We start from the raw sequence: 15,468 nt of genomic DNA, 5'->3' as shown, positions 1-15,468 counted from the left end.
CAGCCCACTCTCAAAGCTGAAACAAACCACATGCAATAAAGCTTGAGCTCTGAAAGATGTCTTAAATCACATGGGCTCTAGTATGAACTCCGTGACACTCTTAGCAAACCAGGCTCCCAAAAAAAAATGCAGGCCTTTGAAGTCTCGTGAAAGAAGAATTGAAGGCACAAGGACCTGCCTAGTTCCCTGTGAAATTTACTGGCAAGTTGGTATTCTTCAAATATTTCTGCCCAAATCAAAGTGATTACAGTGAAAGCAGAGGGTAGTTATACATAATAAAATTTCCCTATTTTGGGACATCACACATACAGAATTTTTTTACTATATTCTGCATATTCATTTCATGTACTGTATCTTGCTTCCTAAGCCAGAAATAGCATTTCTCTTCTGCAATGTCTTCCTGAAGCAAGCTTTGAAGAAAAAAAACCCTCAACCCCTGGATATTTAAAGATGCCTTACTAGGGTTATTGTACTCTTAAACTCCTCTTACATGCATAATTTTCAAGCATGTATTTACTACTCTGTCATTTTCTGCCATTCCTACTGCTGAAAAAATCCTTCCGCTCTTTTGCCAAGAATCACCACCATAGGGAGCTTGAGGTTCCTCTAATATTTCTGGGAGTAACCCATTTATATAGACTTTGGAAAAGCATTATTTTGCCAGAGTTGAATCATGCCAGGAGACAAGGTCTACAGGGAAATTTACCATTGTGAAAAGCATAGTAAGAGTTACTGTTTACTAAACACTGCTTTTAATTTGACGCAAAATGTTAATTTTCACATTTTTTCAAAAGGCAAGGAAACAGTGTGGGGAGGGGAAGGGAGAATATGAACTTTTCCAAGTAGAAAAGGGCAACTACAGGATTATTTCCAGCTCCTCTGTAGAAGAACAATGAAGACTTATGAAAAAAAGCAAACTCGGGATCCTACAGTTAATGTAAATGTCCTTTTAAATTCCTCTTCACACTGTTACACAACACTGAAAATCTACTGCTTTTACTTTGAATAGTGAAAGGTCACTATTTATACCAAATTTATCACTAGTCATGCATTTCCTATCCTTCCTCACTCTCCTCCTAGCAGAGCACTCTTATTCACATCTGGGTCTGTTTAACCAGTGATTGGAAATTTAGCCTCCTGATTTCCCGTTAAATACTAGGCACAGGAAAACAAATAGCACTTGTTTTTCAGTGAGTTCTGTCAGTCATCCAAATCTAGTGCAAACCATAGAACAGCCTGTGGTTTGGTGGCAGTGACCCAAAATATGTAAACCATATTTTCATGAAGTGAGAGGAATAAACCAGCAATTGGCTAAAGTAATAAGAACATGGATTTTTCTTCTTATAAATACAGAATTACTAATAATTAGACTCTTTATTCTATCACTTCATCTTCTTTAAAGCTTTTATCTTTTCAAATCTCAAGACAAGAGCAAGTGATCTGTTTTTGTATTTATCATTACTGCTCTTGCTTCCCCCATTTCACTACCTTAACACACATTCACTCCTAGCTCTTGCAAGTAAGGTTATTTGTTTGCATAAGTGTTTTCTTATCCATAACCTTTACTCATTCAATTCCCTGAATAACTAACTCAGAGAAAAAGCTGAAGCATCACTTCTTAAATAATATATTATATAAAATCACATATGTAGATATTTAAGGGGGTTTTGGATCTTTTCTAACAGGAAATCACAAAGGATTGGGATCTTTTTTCATTGATTTAATTCTCACTACATTCACTTGCTGAGTAAAGACATTCCTAGGCTATAAAAGCAATTGAAAAAGCTACCAAATAGAAAGAAAAAAAATTACTTTCTGAGTAGCACCTATAAAACCTTCTTTCTGTGCAGTTTCATAAAACTTCTGGTTTTCTGCCAAGACATGTTCGCAATAAACTAGTTTTAGGAAGGAGAGAAATGACGACTTGATGGGAAGGAAGGAAACTATTTCGCTGTATGAAAACTTAAAAGTGGGTTGGTGGAAGAGGTCTGGTAATGTTTTCCTGCAATATTGACTTGCACCAAGATCTTAAGTAAAAGCAGTTTCTACAGTAGTTGTCTAGCTTTCCTAAAACTGTGATGTCATAATCTAACCAGTCCAATCACCAGTGAAGCTGTCCTCCAACTTCCACTCCCCTTTATAATGCAATTTTGGTATTTATTCTCTGCAGAGGAAAAAAAAAAAAAATGTAGCACAGATGCCAAGCATTCCCCGTGCTGAACTGAACAGAGCTTCCCACCCACAAGTGCAGTACTCTTCAGTGTGATGAGCCCACGAACACTCGAACAGAAAAAGGCCCAATTCCCAGATTCTTGTATTGTTGTGACATGTACAAATATACAATCAGACTAGTATGACTACATGCACCAGTAACTGAAGTCATGATTTACAATTACTTAGGTCAGGCAGTCCATGCACTAACCCATTTCAGGTATTTTTGGATTGAAATGCCACAATACTAAGTTACATTTATTTTTAACACAATGAAAATAAACTCCAGACTTATTTTACTAAAATTACAATAATTTCACAGCATCACCTACTTCACCCATCAATATACAGCAACTCATGCAGAGTCTGAAAATAAACCTGTCCATGCTAAAACTATTGTTAACACCACACTAGGCAGACACCATTTATTCTCTTTCTTGTGCACACACAGAAAATTTTTGTCAGGTTTATATCAAGATGCCCAAATTTTCTCTTTAGACTACTCACTAGTGTTCTTTCTGATTTATAGATGGGGAAAGCACCCTGAGAAGCAAAATGACAACACAGGTAGCAGAATAGTGAAGCACAACTCCCCTTAGCAGCCATGCCCTGTGATGAATGCTTCCTCCAAAGTACTGTCACTCTGTAAGAATCACCATCCTTCCCTTCAGTGCCACTTTGGAAAAAACTCTTCAAAACATGACATTAAAAAAATCCTGATACTAACCCAATACAAACTTTGGTTTATTTGGGGCATGCTACTTAATTTTTATGATAATTTATTCCACTGTGAGGTTTAGCCACTAGTAGACATTTTGTGAAAATGAAACCATGAGCTGTTTCCATGAAGATAAAGTACATGACAAGTCACTAAGTGAAACTGTGCATTACATGATAAATATAAATGCAAAACCACACACATACACCAAATCTACATGACCATACTGAAAAAATATTTACCAAGAAGGTAAGTTGTGCTTCCCCCATACTACAACAATGCACCCAAACCCTGGATTTTCTCCCACATTCATTTTAAGCTTCTTAACTGATGGAGGACTAGGCCAAAGGCAAAATCCATGCTCATACTATGTGATAAGAAGTTAAACTCCAGCCCAACTCAGTAGTATTGTATTTTCTCAGTTTTTTGGATATGTGCTGATACAAGCTTTAAATCTTTTCATCCTTCCCTGGGGCGGCTTAGCTTTAATGGAAACTCAAACAATAAATTCACAGAATGAAGGAAACAGACCATTTTGCTAATGATGACACTGAGAACACACAGCCCTAACTCCACCCTTTTGTCCAGTACAATCACCTTTCAAGCTCAATGTGCCTTGGTTTCTCCTCCTGTACAATGCTAACAGCACTTGTGCATCGTCTACTCATATCCTGGAGATTCTTTGTTAGAAATAGCACTGAAAATTATAATACAATTAATTTGAAATTTTTATTTAGTTATTTACTTACTCAAAGCACATGTCCCTGTAACAGTTTGAGAACTTTATTATGATACTTTACAAGGGGGAAAAAAAGCTAATATTAAAAAGAAAAAAAGAGATAGGACTTTACTAATGGTTACATGATCCTTTCACTACAAACTTTGACCTGGCTCTAGCAGTGTGGTCTTTATCAGCAGCAAGTCCCAGAAGTTGTAATTTAAATTTCTTTACACTACTTATAGTTCTAACCAGGATTCAATCAATGAAAGTCATTGCAATTCATACTTTACATACAATATATTAATAAAATTGTGAATGAATGCATTGTTTGGAAAGTCTGAAGGAAAAGCTGGAAAGTCAACTAATATCTTGCCTGAGGGCTTCCATAGAGACAGACACAATAGTTATGACACTCCTGTGGTATGTGTGCCATGAATTCATGGGCACTAGAGAAGGTTTTTCAAATTCTAAATCTTTCATGATTCAACATACTCAATCTTCTGTTCTGGCTACACATTTAAGGAGATTGAACAAGTCAGAGTCACAGAGCTAAGTATTTTTAAACAAGGGCTAAGGAAGCATGCTCTGACTCTGCAGCCCTTGGAGCTGCTATTTACAGTCCTAGGGTCAGTTGTCTGGAACTCACTGAAGGCTCTGGCACAGAGGCAGGGAACCCCCCAGCAACTAGGGCAGAAGCAGTATGTCCCTCTGCCCTACAGCTTACCTAAAACAAGAACCCCTGATTCTGGAAAAGGACCACCTTTCCTGGGACAGAGACTGTCACGGGGGCTGCAAATTAGCACAGCTCAACACAGGCAAACAGCTCTATGCAGAACTAGAGCCCCTTGATCTACATTTGTTATACTGCACTTGCCTACAGGTGCTCCTAGGCCTTCCTCCACATTTATCATGTTTTCTGTGCCATGTGATTCTGTGCTGTTTTTTCAGAAAGCTTTTGGGAAAACAATGTATTTGTCCTTGGGAGCAGAGCGGAACTGTGGAAAAGCAACAGATGGTGACCACATTTAAAGCTGTTCAGCCCATAACCTCATGGCTTCTCATCCCAAGATGCCCTAGCTACTGAGAAACTGGGCCATGAAAAGTGGGAAGGCTAACGTATCCATGGTAAGAGACTGAAGCTAGCTTATGTTTACAGCAAAAATATCACCTTAGGGAAAGAAAAAAGTGAACTTTAAGAGTCAGAGGGATGACAGAGACTAAACTGGGAGAGGTAATGGTGGATCAGTACTCTAGCATTATGCAATCTTGTTCTTTGAGCTCTTTGTAGGAAAGAAAAATAGAAACCTTAACATGGTAGAAGGAAAATTACACAAATTCTTACGGCACTTAAGGAGATCCAAAATTGTTATGGAGAGCTAGCTATTCAGATAGATTAGGGATGGGTTAACAATGAGAACCACTTCAGTCCCTTGCAACAAAAAAGCAAAGTCCCATGGGCAGCAGCATTACCCCAGCACCACAGGATGGCACAAGGCACCACAACATTCAGCCCTTACCATGACCAGCACAGATTAAGAGATAGAGTTGTGAGAGGAGGTATTTGATTTGAGTCCCCCCAACACTCCAGCAAATCTGTAGTGCCTACCAGGTACTCCTGCCCCACCTGAGAAACAGTCCAGTCCTCTCTGCAGCATCAGTGGCCAAATTTACCATGGCAGTCCTTGAGGCCAGGCAACTTCTTGCTCGACAAGATCCATGACTGCTGCTGCTCACCTCTTCAAGCCGGAGTTTGTAACCAGAAGCACCTGAAACAGTTTTCTGCAGCAAACACTTATCTAAGGGTACAGTTTTGGCAGTCAGAGCCTTAGGCACATTCCTATTGTTCCTATGCCTTAATGCAGGCTGCTGAAACCCCACTGAGACAAACCAAGCAAACTCAGCATGATCACCATCTGAACTCCAGCACAATCAGTGGAGCAGAAATGGATGGGTCTCAGCAGGCCATCTCTCCACTCCCAGAGCAAGATAAGGGCAGAGTGAAAATCCTGGGTGCAGAGGAAGAACACAAACTAGCTGAACAAAATCTAGCTGATAGGAAATAGAAATGATGATGTGTTGTTGGAGAAGATCAAAACTAAACTGAAAGTAAGTCCAAGGCTTTATTATCTGATGAAAGATCCTGCTTCTTTTGCTCACGAGAGGAATGAAGACTTGTCACACTGTTGTTGCACATGTTGTTCCTCAGTCATTTTCTGAGCAGTCCAAAACTGTATTGGTTGCATTAAGGACACATAACAGGAAGATAACAGTCATGAGTCTCCAAAACACCAATGAAAAACCTAAGATTGTGAATACCTTAGACTAAAAACAAAGCCATATTCTTTGCACCAATCAGTAATACACTGTACTGGAAACAGAACTGAGTCCTTCAAAGTTCAAAATATCAAGGCTACTCCTACTCTTATAGCTTGATGACAGGAAAAAGAAAAACAATTCCAGAAAGTTTGCAGTGTCCAGCAAGTGACAGAACTCTTGGTGCACTTCACCATGTCACCACCACACCGGGTCAACTGAGAGAGCAGTGTCCCTTCTCAGAGTTCTAATGCTGCACCACTGTGCATCTTCCTGTCCTGCTGATGCACAGTGACACAACTGAGTTTCCACTGGGTGCTGCAGAAACAATCTTGCCTACCACTGTCAGCTGTGCTGGAGGAGCAAAATTAAGCCCTATAAGGGCTAAATATAATCAAGTTTAGTTCTGCAATTAGAGTTGAATATAGTGAAAGCTGCAACTTTCATAAAGACAACTCATGATTAGACATGATGTCATGCATTAAAAATTTAATCCAAACAACTTGTCTGTTTCACTACAAATAGCAAACTTGAATGTCCTGGCAAACTTGTAAGGACATGATTTACAAATACTAGGTAATATTTGGATCTTGCATTATAAGCAGTGCTCCAATCTTTCTGAGAAATAAAAATGACTTCATTCTGGGCTTAGCTTGGTCATTTCAATAGACCAAAGCTTCATCAGAGACATAAACCATAACTGGACATACTGAGCTCAATAGATACAAATTTTTGTTTTGGTCACAGACCACACAATTAGCATCCACTTTTAATATTTCAAATCACTCTGAGGCTTTTTGCTTTATGGTATTGTTAAAACTTCCAGTCAGGACTGGCAATCTGGTATAACCTCACAGCTTTTTGAACTCTAATGGCTGTTAGTATTAATAATCATAAGATGAGCAGATTCTGAAAAGCAGTTTTGCTTTCCTTTCCTTAAATTCACATAACAAGTAATTGGCTACTTTTCCCCAACTGCTTTGCCCTACCACCTAACTGTTCCCCAGAGCCCTACAATGAAACTTGACCCTCTCTTAACTTTTTTTAAAATCCAAGTTTGAAAAATTTCCAAATGAATGCCATTAGCTCCATGCCTTATGTGACAAGCAACTATGACAGAGAGCAGGCCAGAGGACTGCGTACACTTACAAAGAAAACTCTTCGGATTCCAGGTGCCAGTCTTTCTGTTTTTAGCTTCCAGACCAAAGGCAAAGGAGAGTTGAGAAGAAACACCAGAGGCTTCTGATGAATATGCACTGATGAAATTGGATTCAAATGCAATGTGACCTACAGAAAAACACAGAAATATGTGAATACTTCCTGGAATTTGAAACAATGAATCAAAGGTAATTTTTATACATATTATGACTTTTAGCATTCAGACCTCTTGACTCAAGATTATAGACTAATCTACTTCCTCAAAAGTCAATCAACAGAGCACAGAGAAAATAAAATATGAAATAGTTAACATTGTGTTCTATGCTTGCAAAGCACTGCTAAAAAGAAAACCTTGGCAAATGCTGATGAAAAATATCTTATGCAAAAGGTCAAACCACTAAGCTGAGAGTTGGAGAACAAGGAGATAAAAAGAATTGCGACGCAAACTCTGATTTCTGGTTTCTAGATGGTAGTCTACAAAGCTGGCTTAGAGTATAAAACCTCATCTGCTGATTCTGTTAAGGGCATAAATCTAGCCTGCAAAACAAATAAAACTAAACAAACAAAAAAAAGGAGGAACAAATCCAGAAACACAAGCAAGTATTACATTACTTCATGGAAGGAATTCCATAAGAAATTGTAACATACACTAGGGAAAGAAAATGCCTGTGTTCAGAGGCTAAAAAGAAACACAGGGTGAATGATATGAGGAAAGTGGACATCATGGAAGTAAGGCAACCTGCTAGAAGTGGCTTTGAAACAACCAGTTTGTAGTTGATGGAAGTCCCTCCTGCACAGCTCCTCATATCCCAGTACTGCCCACCTAGAAAGGGGTCAGTATTGGACAAAACCATAACCAAACACACAATAGAAGAGCCTGTCTTTTTTTTTTTTTAGCATAAACAGACTTGTAAATGATATTACAGTGGTTTTTGTGGCACCTAATAAGCTGTTTAAGCAGTCAGGATTTAGCTTGATACTTCATCCCACCTGGTAGGATACCTCATCCCACCACAGACTGAGCAGGGAAGCTGATGTCCCTCCATACTGGTGGCAGGCAGGTTCCCTGACAATCACAGCTCATTCTAAAAAAAGTATAGAGGAAGCAAACATGAACACAACCACCAGTTTGAGTGGTGGCAAACAGAAATGAGCCCAAAGATAATTCAGAATTCATTCTGTATCCTGCTAGAGAATTTAAAAGGATATTTGAGATAGAGAAGAGCCATTACGTATAGTTCATTGCATGATTCTTACACAGTGGCAAACAACCATTAGTTCACTAGTAAAGTAAAAGGAGATTCATCCAGTAAACTACCTAGATGAAAGCCAGAGACCAAACTGAAAACTAGGTGCCTATTACTGTAGAAAATATTTTCCAAAATAGACAGCAGGGTGGTTTTAGTTTAGTTGGTTTGGGTTTTGTGCTCTGTTTGGGGGTTTTTGTTTGGTGGGTCAGGTTTTTTTTGCATTTTTAAAAAATTTTCCCCCTTTTTAATTTTATTTATTTCACCTTGAAAAGTTCACCATCACTAAAAAGTCAAAGCCAGGCCCTGGTCTCAGGTCCGAGACACCCAGAGGACAGCAGAAAGACCTTTTATCACTACTTAATAACTTGTAAAAAGCTAGCAAAGAGCTGGCTGTGCTCTCACACTAACTGGTAGCAGTTGATTACAAGCACAATGCACCAGATTCCGAAATGCCACTGAGCAAAGGTGTCTCCAGTCCCCACAGTGACAGACATCAAACCCCACACATACTCCTCTGGGAGCACCAAGGACATCCCTGTCCTCCTCTTTCTTAAGCTTGATTACAACTTGTTGGAAAACTGAGTAAATCCGTATTTGTACTAAGCCCAAGCTGCTTTAAAGAATGAGCTCCTCTCCTGGCCAGCAGCTGGGCAGTGACAGCCCTGCCTGCAGGAAGGCCAGGCAGTGCCATCTTCTGCTCTCTGCAGCCACCTCTGGCACCACCTGGCCTCTCCAGCAGAAGATATGGTGGTATTTTACACATTTCATAAAGAAAACATCAAGTACAATAGACTACCAAGAACCACATTTCTCTTCATTTTCTGCCTCTAAAAATAAAATACTTCATTTTACTTAACTGCAAGGTGGTAGTACTCTCAATTCTAATGGGAGGACACAGACCTGAAATGCCAAATAGTCACATTCTCAGCTACAGAAACTGCTTTGCTCTATCACCTATAGAGCCAAAGTAGCTCTGTTACCTGAAAATAAGAGAGAAATTATTCATTTTACAAGACTCCTGATTTGTTGTTCTGTCTAGAAATGGAGAGGTGAAAGTAAAAAGGAAAAGGTGTTTAGAATCACTATTAAATTCACAACAATTAAACAGCTTCCATTAATTCTTGTGGCTTTTCAGCTGTAATCACTGCTAATTAATAATAAGCTGTTAAAACGATTAAATGTAATTACCTTGTTCTGGGCTTATGTTTTCTTACAAAACAATAAAAACACTGTAATCTCAATTTAGTACAGTAGAGCAGTTGTATCTTTTGAAGTTCTGATCTCAGAAATATGAGTTCAAATTTCATGCTTTTTTTTTCAGCCTCAAATGGCATAAAGTGCATCCAACATACTGCCATGCCCAATAATAACTGATTTCCTTTGATCCTAGATATTGATGAAATTACTTATAATATAGTTTGTGTGCTTAAATAACCAAGAATAAAAACCAATAACAATCCTCTTGCACTGGCCAACAGGAGCACTCAGGTTAGGCTTGCGTCCTGGCAGTGTTTTTGTCAGAATGTCAAGTCAATGTAAAAGATACGGCTCTTATTAGAAACTTCAAAAATTTTTGCTATTTAAAACCTCCGTTATTTATTAAAAGCAAGAATGATACAATATATATATATAACACACTCTGAAAACTTCATCTCAGAAACAGCTAGGCCAAGTCCTTTGGGTAATAAGGAAATGGAGAAGTACTTCTGTTTCAACTGATCTCAGACAAATTTGTTCAAAACCAACATCTATCAGACAAGACAGATGGTTTAGACTTCATGAAGATTTCTTCCTGTTGTTTTAGTCACATGAGAGCACACAGAGCAATCATACTGCCTTGGTGAGAAAATCAGAGACTCTTTGCAACTGGATCTACTATCAGACTTTGTAGCTGCTATTCCCTCAGCTTGTAAAATTAAAGATGTATATAATGCATACATACATTATTATTTCCACACATGCATGAAAATAATCAACAAATTTTGAGCTGTATGCAGAAGTGGTGATGTATCTATCCATGCCTTTGGCTGAAACTGTAGGGTAAGTTATATCACACAATGGAATTTTCCTAAATTTCTGCCTGAAAAGTGCAGATCCTTGGGAAAAGCTACAGGACTTCAACACCAAATCAACTTTTTTCATAACTAAATTAAATGCTTCTGTGCAAATTTTCTAAATAAAGGTAATTCTGTATTATTGCACTCTCAGTGATGCTCATGATTAAGCAACAAAAGACATAATGCAAAATCCAAGTGCCTAGTCCTACACTTGAGAAAGAATATAGTTAATGTGACTGTGCTTCTGCAGGAGCCTCCATCACTATACTTCTTAGCATATATATTCCCTGTCACTACACTTGTTTACATAACTAAGTACTCAGGAAAAAATTGAGTCTTGAGCAAAAAAAAAACAACTTGGCTCTACAAACTGGGAAAAAACCCCGGAGTTCCCCAGAAACTGCTGAGGACCATCTTGGTCATCATCTTTTTCATAACCAGTTTCTGCTTCAGAACTAGCACTGCTGAGGAACCTACCTGCTGGGCAGCCAAGTCTGAATGTGACTGTTCCCAGGGAGAAGTTGTACAAAATTAACACGCTCCTCACATCACAACTAATTCCTCCCTTATATTTACAGTTGCTCCAACACCACTGTCAGTAACTGATGATAGACAGCAGTGGTATCTGTTATGAGAGACTTTCTTCTGGTTCTTGGAAAGTTTTTCAAGCAAACTGCTGAGGAGATACCAGCACTCAAGATCTTTATGCCAAAACCCTGCTGTCAAGCATTGGGTTTTTTACATTGCATGACTACAGTCAGTGGGTATCACATGGAAATTTCAGCCCAAATATGGTAGGCATGGTCAGAACAGCTCACCAGAGAGGTGTTTATGTGAGGGAGAGTGGTTTGAACTGCAGAGTCCAAGTAAAAGCCTGGTCTTCAACGATGCATCAGAGGCATTTAAATGCCTCTTCCCACTCCTGCTGCAGAGATTGAAAGGCTTAACAGGACTCTAAGGTGTTAAAAGTTATGACATTGACACAAGTTCAACACTTCAGCTTCACCAGCACCTCCAGCCACAGCAGTCCTCTCTTTAGCTCTGCCTTGCTAAGCTTTCTGCTGCCACAGCTGTGCTCCCACTGACTTGTCCCTTTGCTAATTTCTGGCATGCCTGCCTCCATCCACAGCATCACAGAGGAAGATCTTCATCCCTACTCTCTCTACAGCAATCGAATCAAATACCATTTCTGCTGCAGTGCCCCCACTGTGGCTCTAGTTATACCATGTATTAGCTGAGTCCCAAGCAACCCCCCTCCCCTGGACACCTTTCTGTCTCATCTTAGCTCAAGAGCTATTCAAGACACATCCTTTCTCATGTCTACAGTTCACAGCACCTTCAGAACACAACACAAATTGATAGAAAGGTACTGAATTGCTTTGAACCACCAAAAAAAAAAAAAAAAGTTTTGAATTAATAGCACAGGAGGTAACTATAAATTTTCCCTTTCTTTTTGTATTTTCACTGGCAAAATCCATATTTCTAAATATTTATGGAAGCCTTGCCCAGAAACTCCAACAGAAACTAATCCTATGTGTGTTCAGTGCTGTAAAGAGTGTTTTGAAGACACGGTGTGAAACTCTGAACTCACTGAATTCTGTGGTAAAGTTCTTAACTTTTTTCTGAAACTCCCACATAAGCTTAAAAAAAAAAAAATCAGGGATCCAAAAAGGGACATTCTCCACCCATTCCTAGATTTTCAAAGAAGCTTATAATGTACACACATTTTGTACTTCTCAACAATATACTACTTCCTTCAAAGTCTTCTGCATCTCAGGCAGCTCTGTGACCAGTTTGGTCAAACAATATCAAAAGAAAATGAAACCAGAATCATTAAATGAACTTGGGCATTTTTAGGTCACCTAGTCCACTTAAAAAGCAGCTGCTATTGCTTTGCCATATTCTTTTAAAAACATATTAAGAGACAGCATATTACCCAAGCAGACAGCACCACAACAGTACAGGAAAATAAGTCAATGTGGTCCAACACATTCCTCACTCCCAGTGAAGGGCTCATTTGATCACAAAGCTGTTGCACAGCCAACATTTTCATTGTGCAATCAATATCCAGGCCAGACCTTCTGGGCATGTGTGTCAGCAATGGTCCTCTCAGCAAGGCTCAACTTCAGCAGCTGTTAGTCAGAGGAAGCTCCTCTTCAGACTCACGTCTGGCCCCCCTTGGCACACACTCCTCCGAATAATACATGACTAACTTGTGAGGAATACAACAGTTTGGTCATAGCTGAAAATTACAGACTACAGTTATTCTGAAAATCTTAAAACAAAACCTACACGGTCCTCTTTAAAGCATCTAAGCACAAGTGGGATGTGAAGCCCAGTGGCTCTGTCTTGTTTGCTAGAATGCATTTTTCCCTTCACAGGCGCAGTGCCCACCAAAGCTCCGCTGACACTGCTGAGCCAGCGGCCTCTGCCCGCGCCGGTCACTGCTGCCCGCACGTTCCGCACAGCTCCTTCACGGTCTCCAGCAGCAGCAAGGTTAAGGCGGCTGCAGAAGCTTCTGTCCCCAGAGATCAGTTTCATGGAAGGCTGAGTATCACCACAGAAACCAACTACAAAAACAGTCTACGGGCTCCTGCCCCGCTACTCTGGTAAAGCAATTTGTACTATGTGAAAGGCAAGGACACAAATGCTGAAAACTGATCAAAGTAAATGCTGCTGTTAAAGTACCGTTTTGTTTTGCTGTCTGCAAGGCATCAAATCACAGGCTCTGTGTTTTTGTTCTAAAAAGATGAAAGGTAAGTGCCAAGGATTTGTAAGGTTGAATTAACTATTCCGGCATGAAGACCTTTAGATAAATCCATAGCACATTTTCCAAAACAGCCATTACAAATCTGTGCTAATAAGCCAGGACAAAATATGCAGTGTTGTATTGAATTACACTGTCTAGGCTTGGACAGCTGTTTTCTAAAATAGAAGAAAAAAAATTTTAACTCTCAGATCACATAAGTACATTTTCTGACTTACAAGTGATGCAGCAAAGACCGATTTATGACATCTTAACTCATTACTCTGCTGCAAAGATTAAATTAACTCATTAAAATCAGTCAAAACTTAGAGCTTAAATATGAAAATTTACACCTATCTCTGCCCTAAGTGTTATCACTCTTTTTGTTAATACAATATTTATAGAACATCATTTATTCTGGTATTAGAAGTCAAAGAAATTAACATGCATAAACTTATTTTACAGTTCACTTGTGTCTATCAGTATAGGAGATTTGGAACTTCTACTGAAATTCACTTGAAAAAATACAATGTTAGTACATTGGCCATACCAGAATTCAGTTAAGGATTAATTCATTAATCCAGCTCAACTGGTGGGATCTGGTACCGTACCACTTTTCAGAAGTGTTTATCAAGTACTTTGGGAATGATCCTTTTCTTCTTAAAATAAAACTAAAGAAAAAAGCATACTCTTTAAGACGGGGATTGTGATTCAAAATGAAATACTGTTTTTTCCTGCCCCTCTTATTTTTGCTGTGCTCACTGAATATTGTGTTACAGATTTGATACCAAGCCATCTATAGTAGATCACAATACCCAGCTTTCAAGAGCCAACAGTTTCTGAGAGAGAGTTTGCTGATTTTTCCAAGAAACTCAAAATATGCTCACATGGTGTTACTGCTTGAATGTAACTTTGCTCGCAGGGTTACATATTTGCATTCCTAAATCAAATGATTGTATAAGCACATTCCAAAAATCACACAAGATCCCTCTGCTTCCCTTCTGGGAAGGTTCTCCAATGCAGAGTGTATTTAGACAGGGCAAGCACCAATTTTTGAGAACTCACTCCAGCAATCAAACAGAAGATCTTCAAAACAGTATCAAAACAGCCACTAACTGCGGGGAAACTGCAATGGCACTAAAAGCAAGCACTCACACCCACAGAGAGTTTCTTTTTCTCCCACAGAACTCAACACTGTGCCACCTTCACAGCCCTTGCCAGGGACACACCATGCCACCTTCTCTCTGCCAGACCAGCACTCATGGATGCTTCTGGGGCAGGGATCTGCCCCTCTGGGAGACACCAGGGAGGAAGCTGTGATGCATGAGGCACAAGGGAGGGAAAGACCTCTTCTTACTTCCAGGATGAGGCACAACTCAATACTTAGGGAATGGATCCGAGTGCCAGGTAGCATCTACCCAGGAGCATGGGGGACTGAAGTTTATTTCCAAGGCTCATGTAACACTCTAATTTTAATATCAACCCCTTGCTTATCTTACCCTAACTACACAACTGCAAATAGATTGGCATTGCCAGGACCTTCTCGCCCACACAGTACTGGAGAATCAGATTGACTAAACAGCAGTTATAGCTCAGTTTTAAAAATCATGGGAAAGATTCACCCCTGGCATAATTCCACTGAAGCTACTGGCATTAAACCAGAGACTGATGAGATCCCATACATTACTGCATAAAAGAGAGAATACTATTGCACAATCTCTTGACTGTTACAATCTACCCCCCAGACTAGAAAACTAGGCTCCTTAAAAAAGAAGATAACAGAAAAGTTGATAAGGACTGCCCAACTATGACCTGTGGTCCACTGCACTCTCTTCATTAAGTACTCTCAAAAATCTTTGACCTAAAGGTGTTTGAAAACTCCTTTTCCCTTCACCCCTATTTGTCCTACAATAGGGGCTAAAGGTCAGGGTGTGCTGTGCTAGACAGAAAGAGCTTAAAAATTAAGTCCTACAGCACATGAACATGCCAACATCCACTAACAAACTATTTTGAATTATGCATCATGTTCCCATTATTAATGATTCAGAAGAAAAACAGAGAATCACAGAACAAGCTGAGTTGGAAGGGACCCTCAATGATTATAGAGTCCAACTCCTGGCCCTGCACAGCAGCATCCCCAGGAGTCACACCCTGTGCCTGAGAGCATTGTCCAAACACTTCTTGAACTCTGTCAGACTTAGGGCTGTGACCACTGCCCTGGGGGTTCCAGTGCCCAGCCACACACTGGGTGAAGAACCTTTTCCTGATATCCAACCTAAGTCTCCCCTGACACA

At 39.6% G+C, this 15,468-nt stretch overlaps 1 protein-coding gene across 1 annotated transcript in view; it reads right to left on the bottom strand.

The window, feature by feature from the left end:
• Positions 1-15,468, bottom strand: part of TGFBR3 (transforming growth factor beta receptor 3) — a 113,038-nt gene that overhangs the window by 41,020 nt on the left and 56,550 nt on the right. The window contains exon 4 of the mRNA XM_068199835.1: positions 7,113-7,250. Coding sequence (XP_068055936.1) covers positions 7,113-7,250 — 138 coding nt within the window. The remainder of the gene's footprint in view (positions 1-7,112; positions 7,251-15,468) is intronic.

The sequence above is a fragment of the Anomalospiza imberbis genome, chromosome 9 (assembly GCF_031753505.1).
Source record: "Anomalospiza imberbis isolate Cuckoo-Finch-1a 21T00152 chromosome 9, ASM3175350v1, whole genome shotgun sequence".
Taxonomy (NCBI): domain Eukaryota; kingdom Metazoa; phylum Chordata; class Aves; order Passeriformes; family Viduidae; genus Anomalospiza; species Anomalospiza imberbis.
This window is presented reverse-complemented; position numbering and strand designations above follow the sequence as displayed.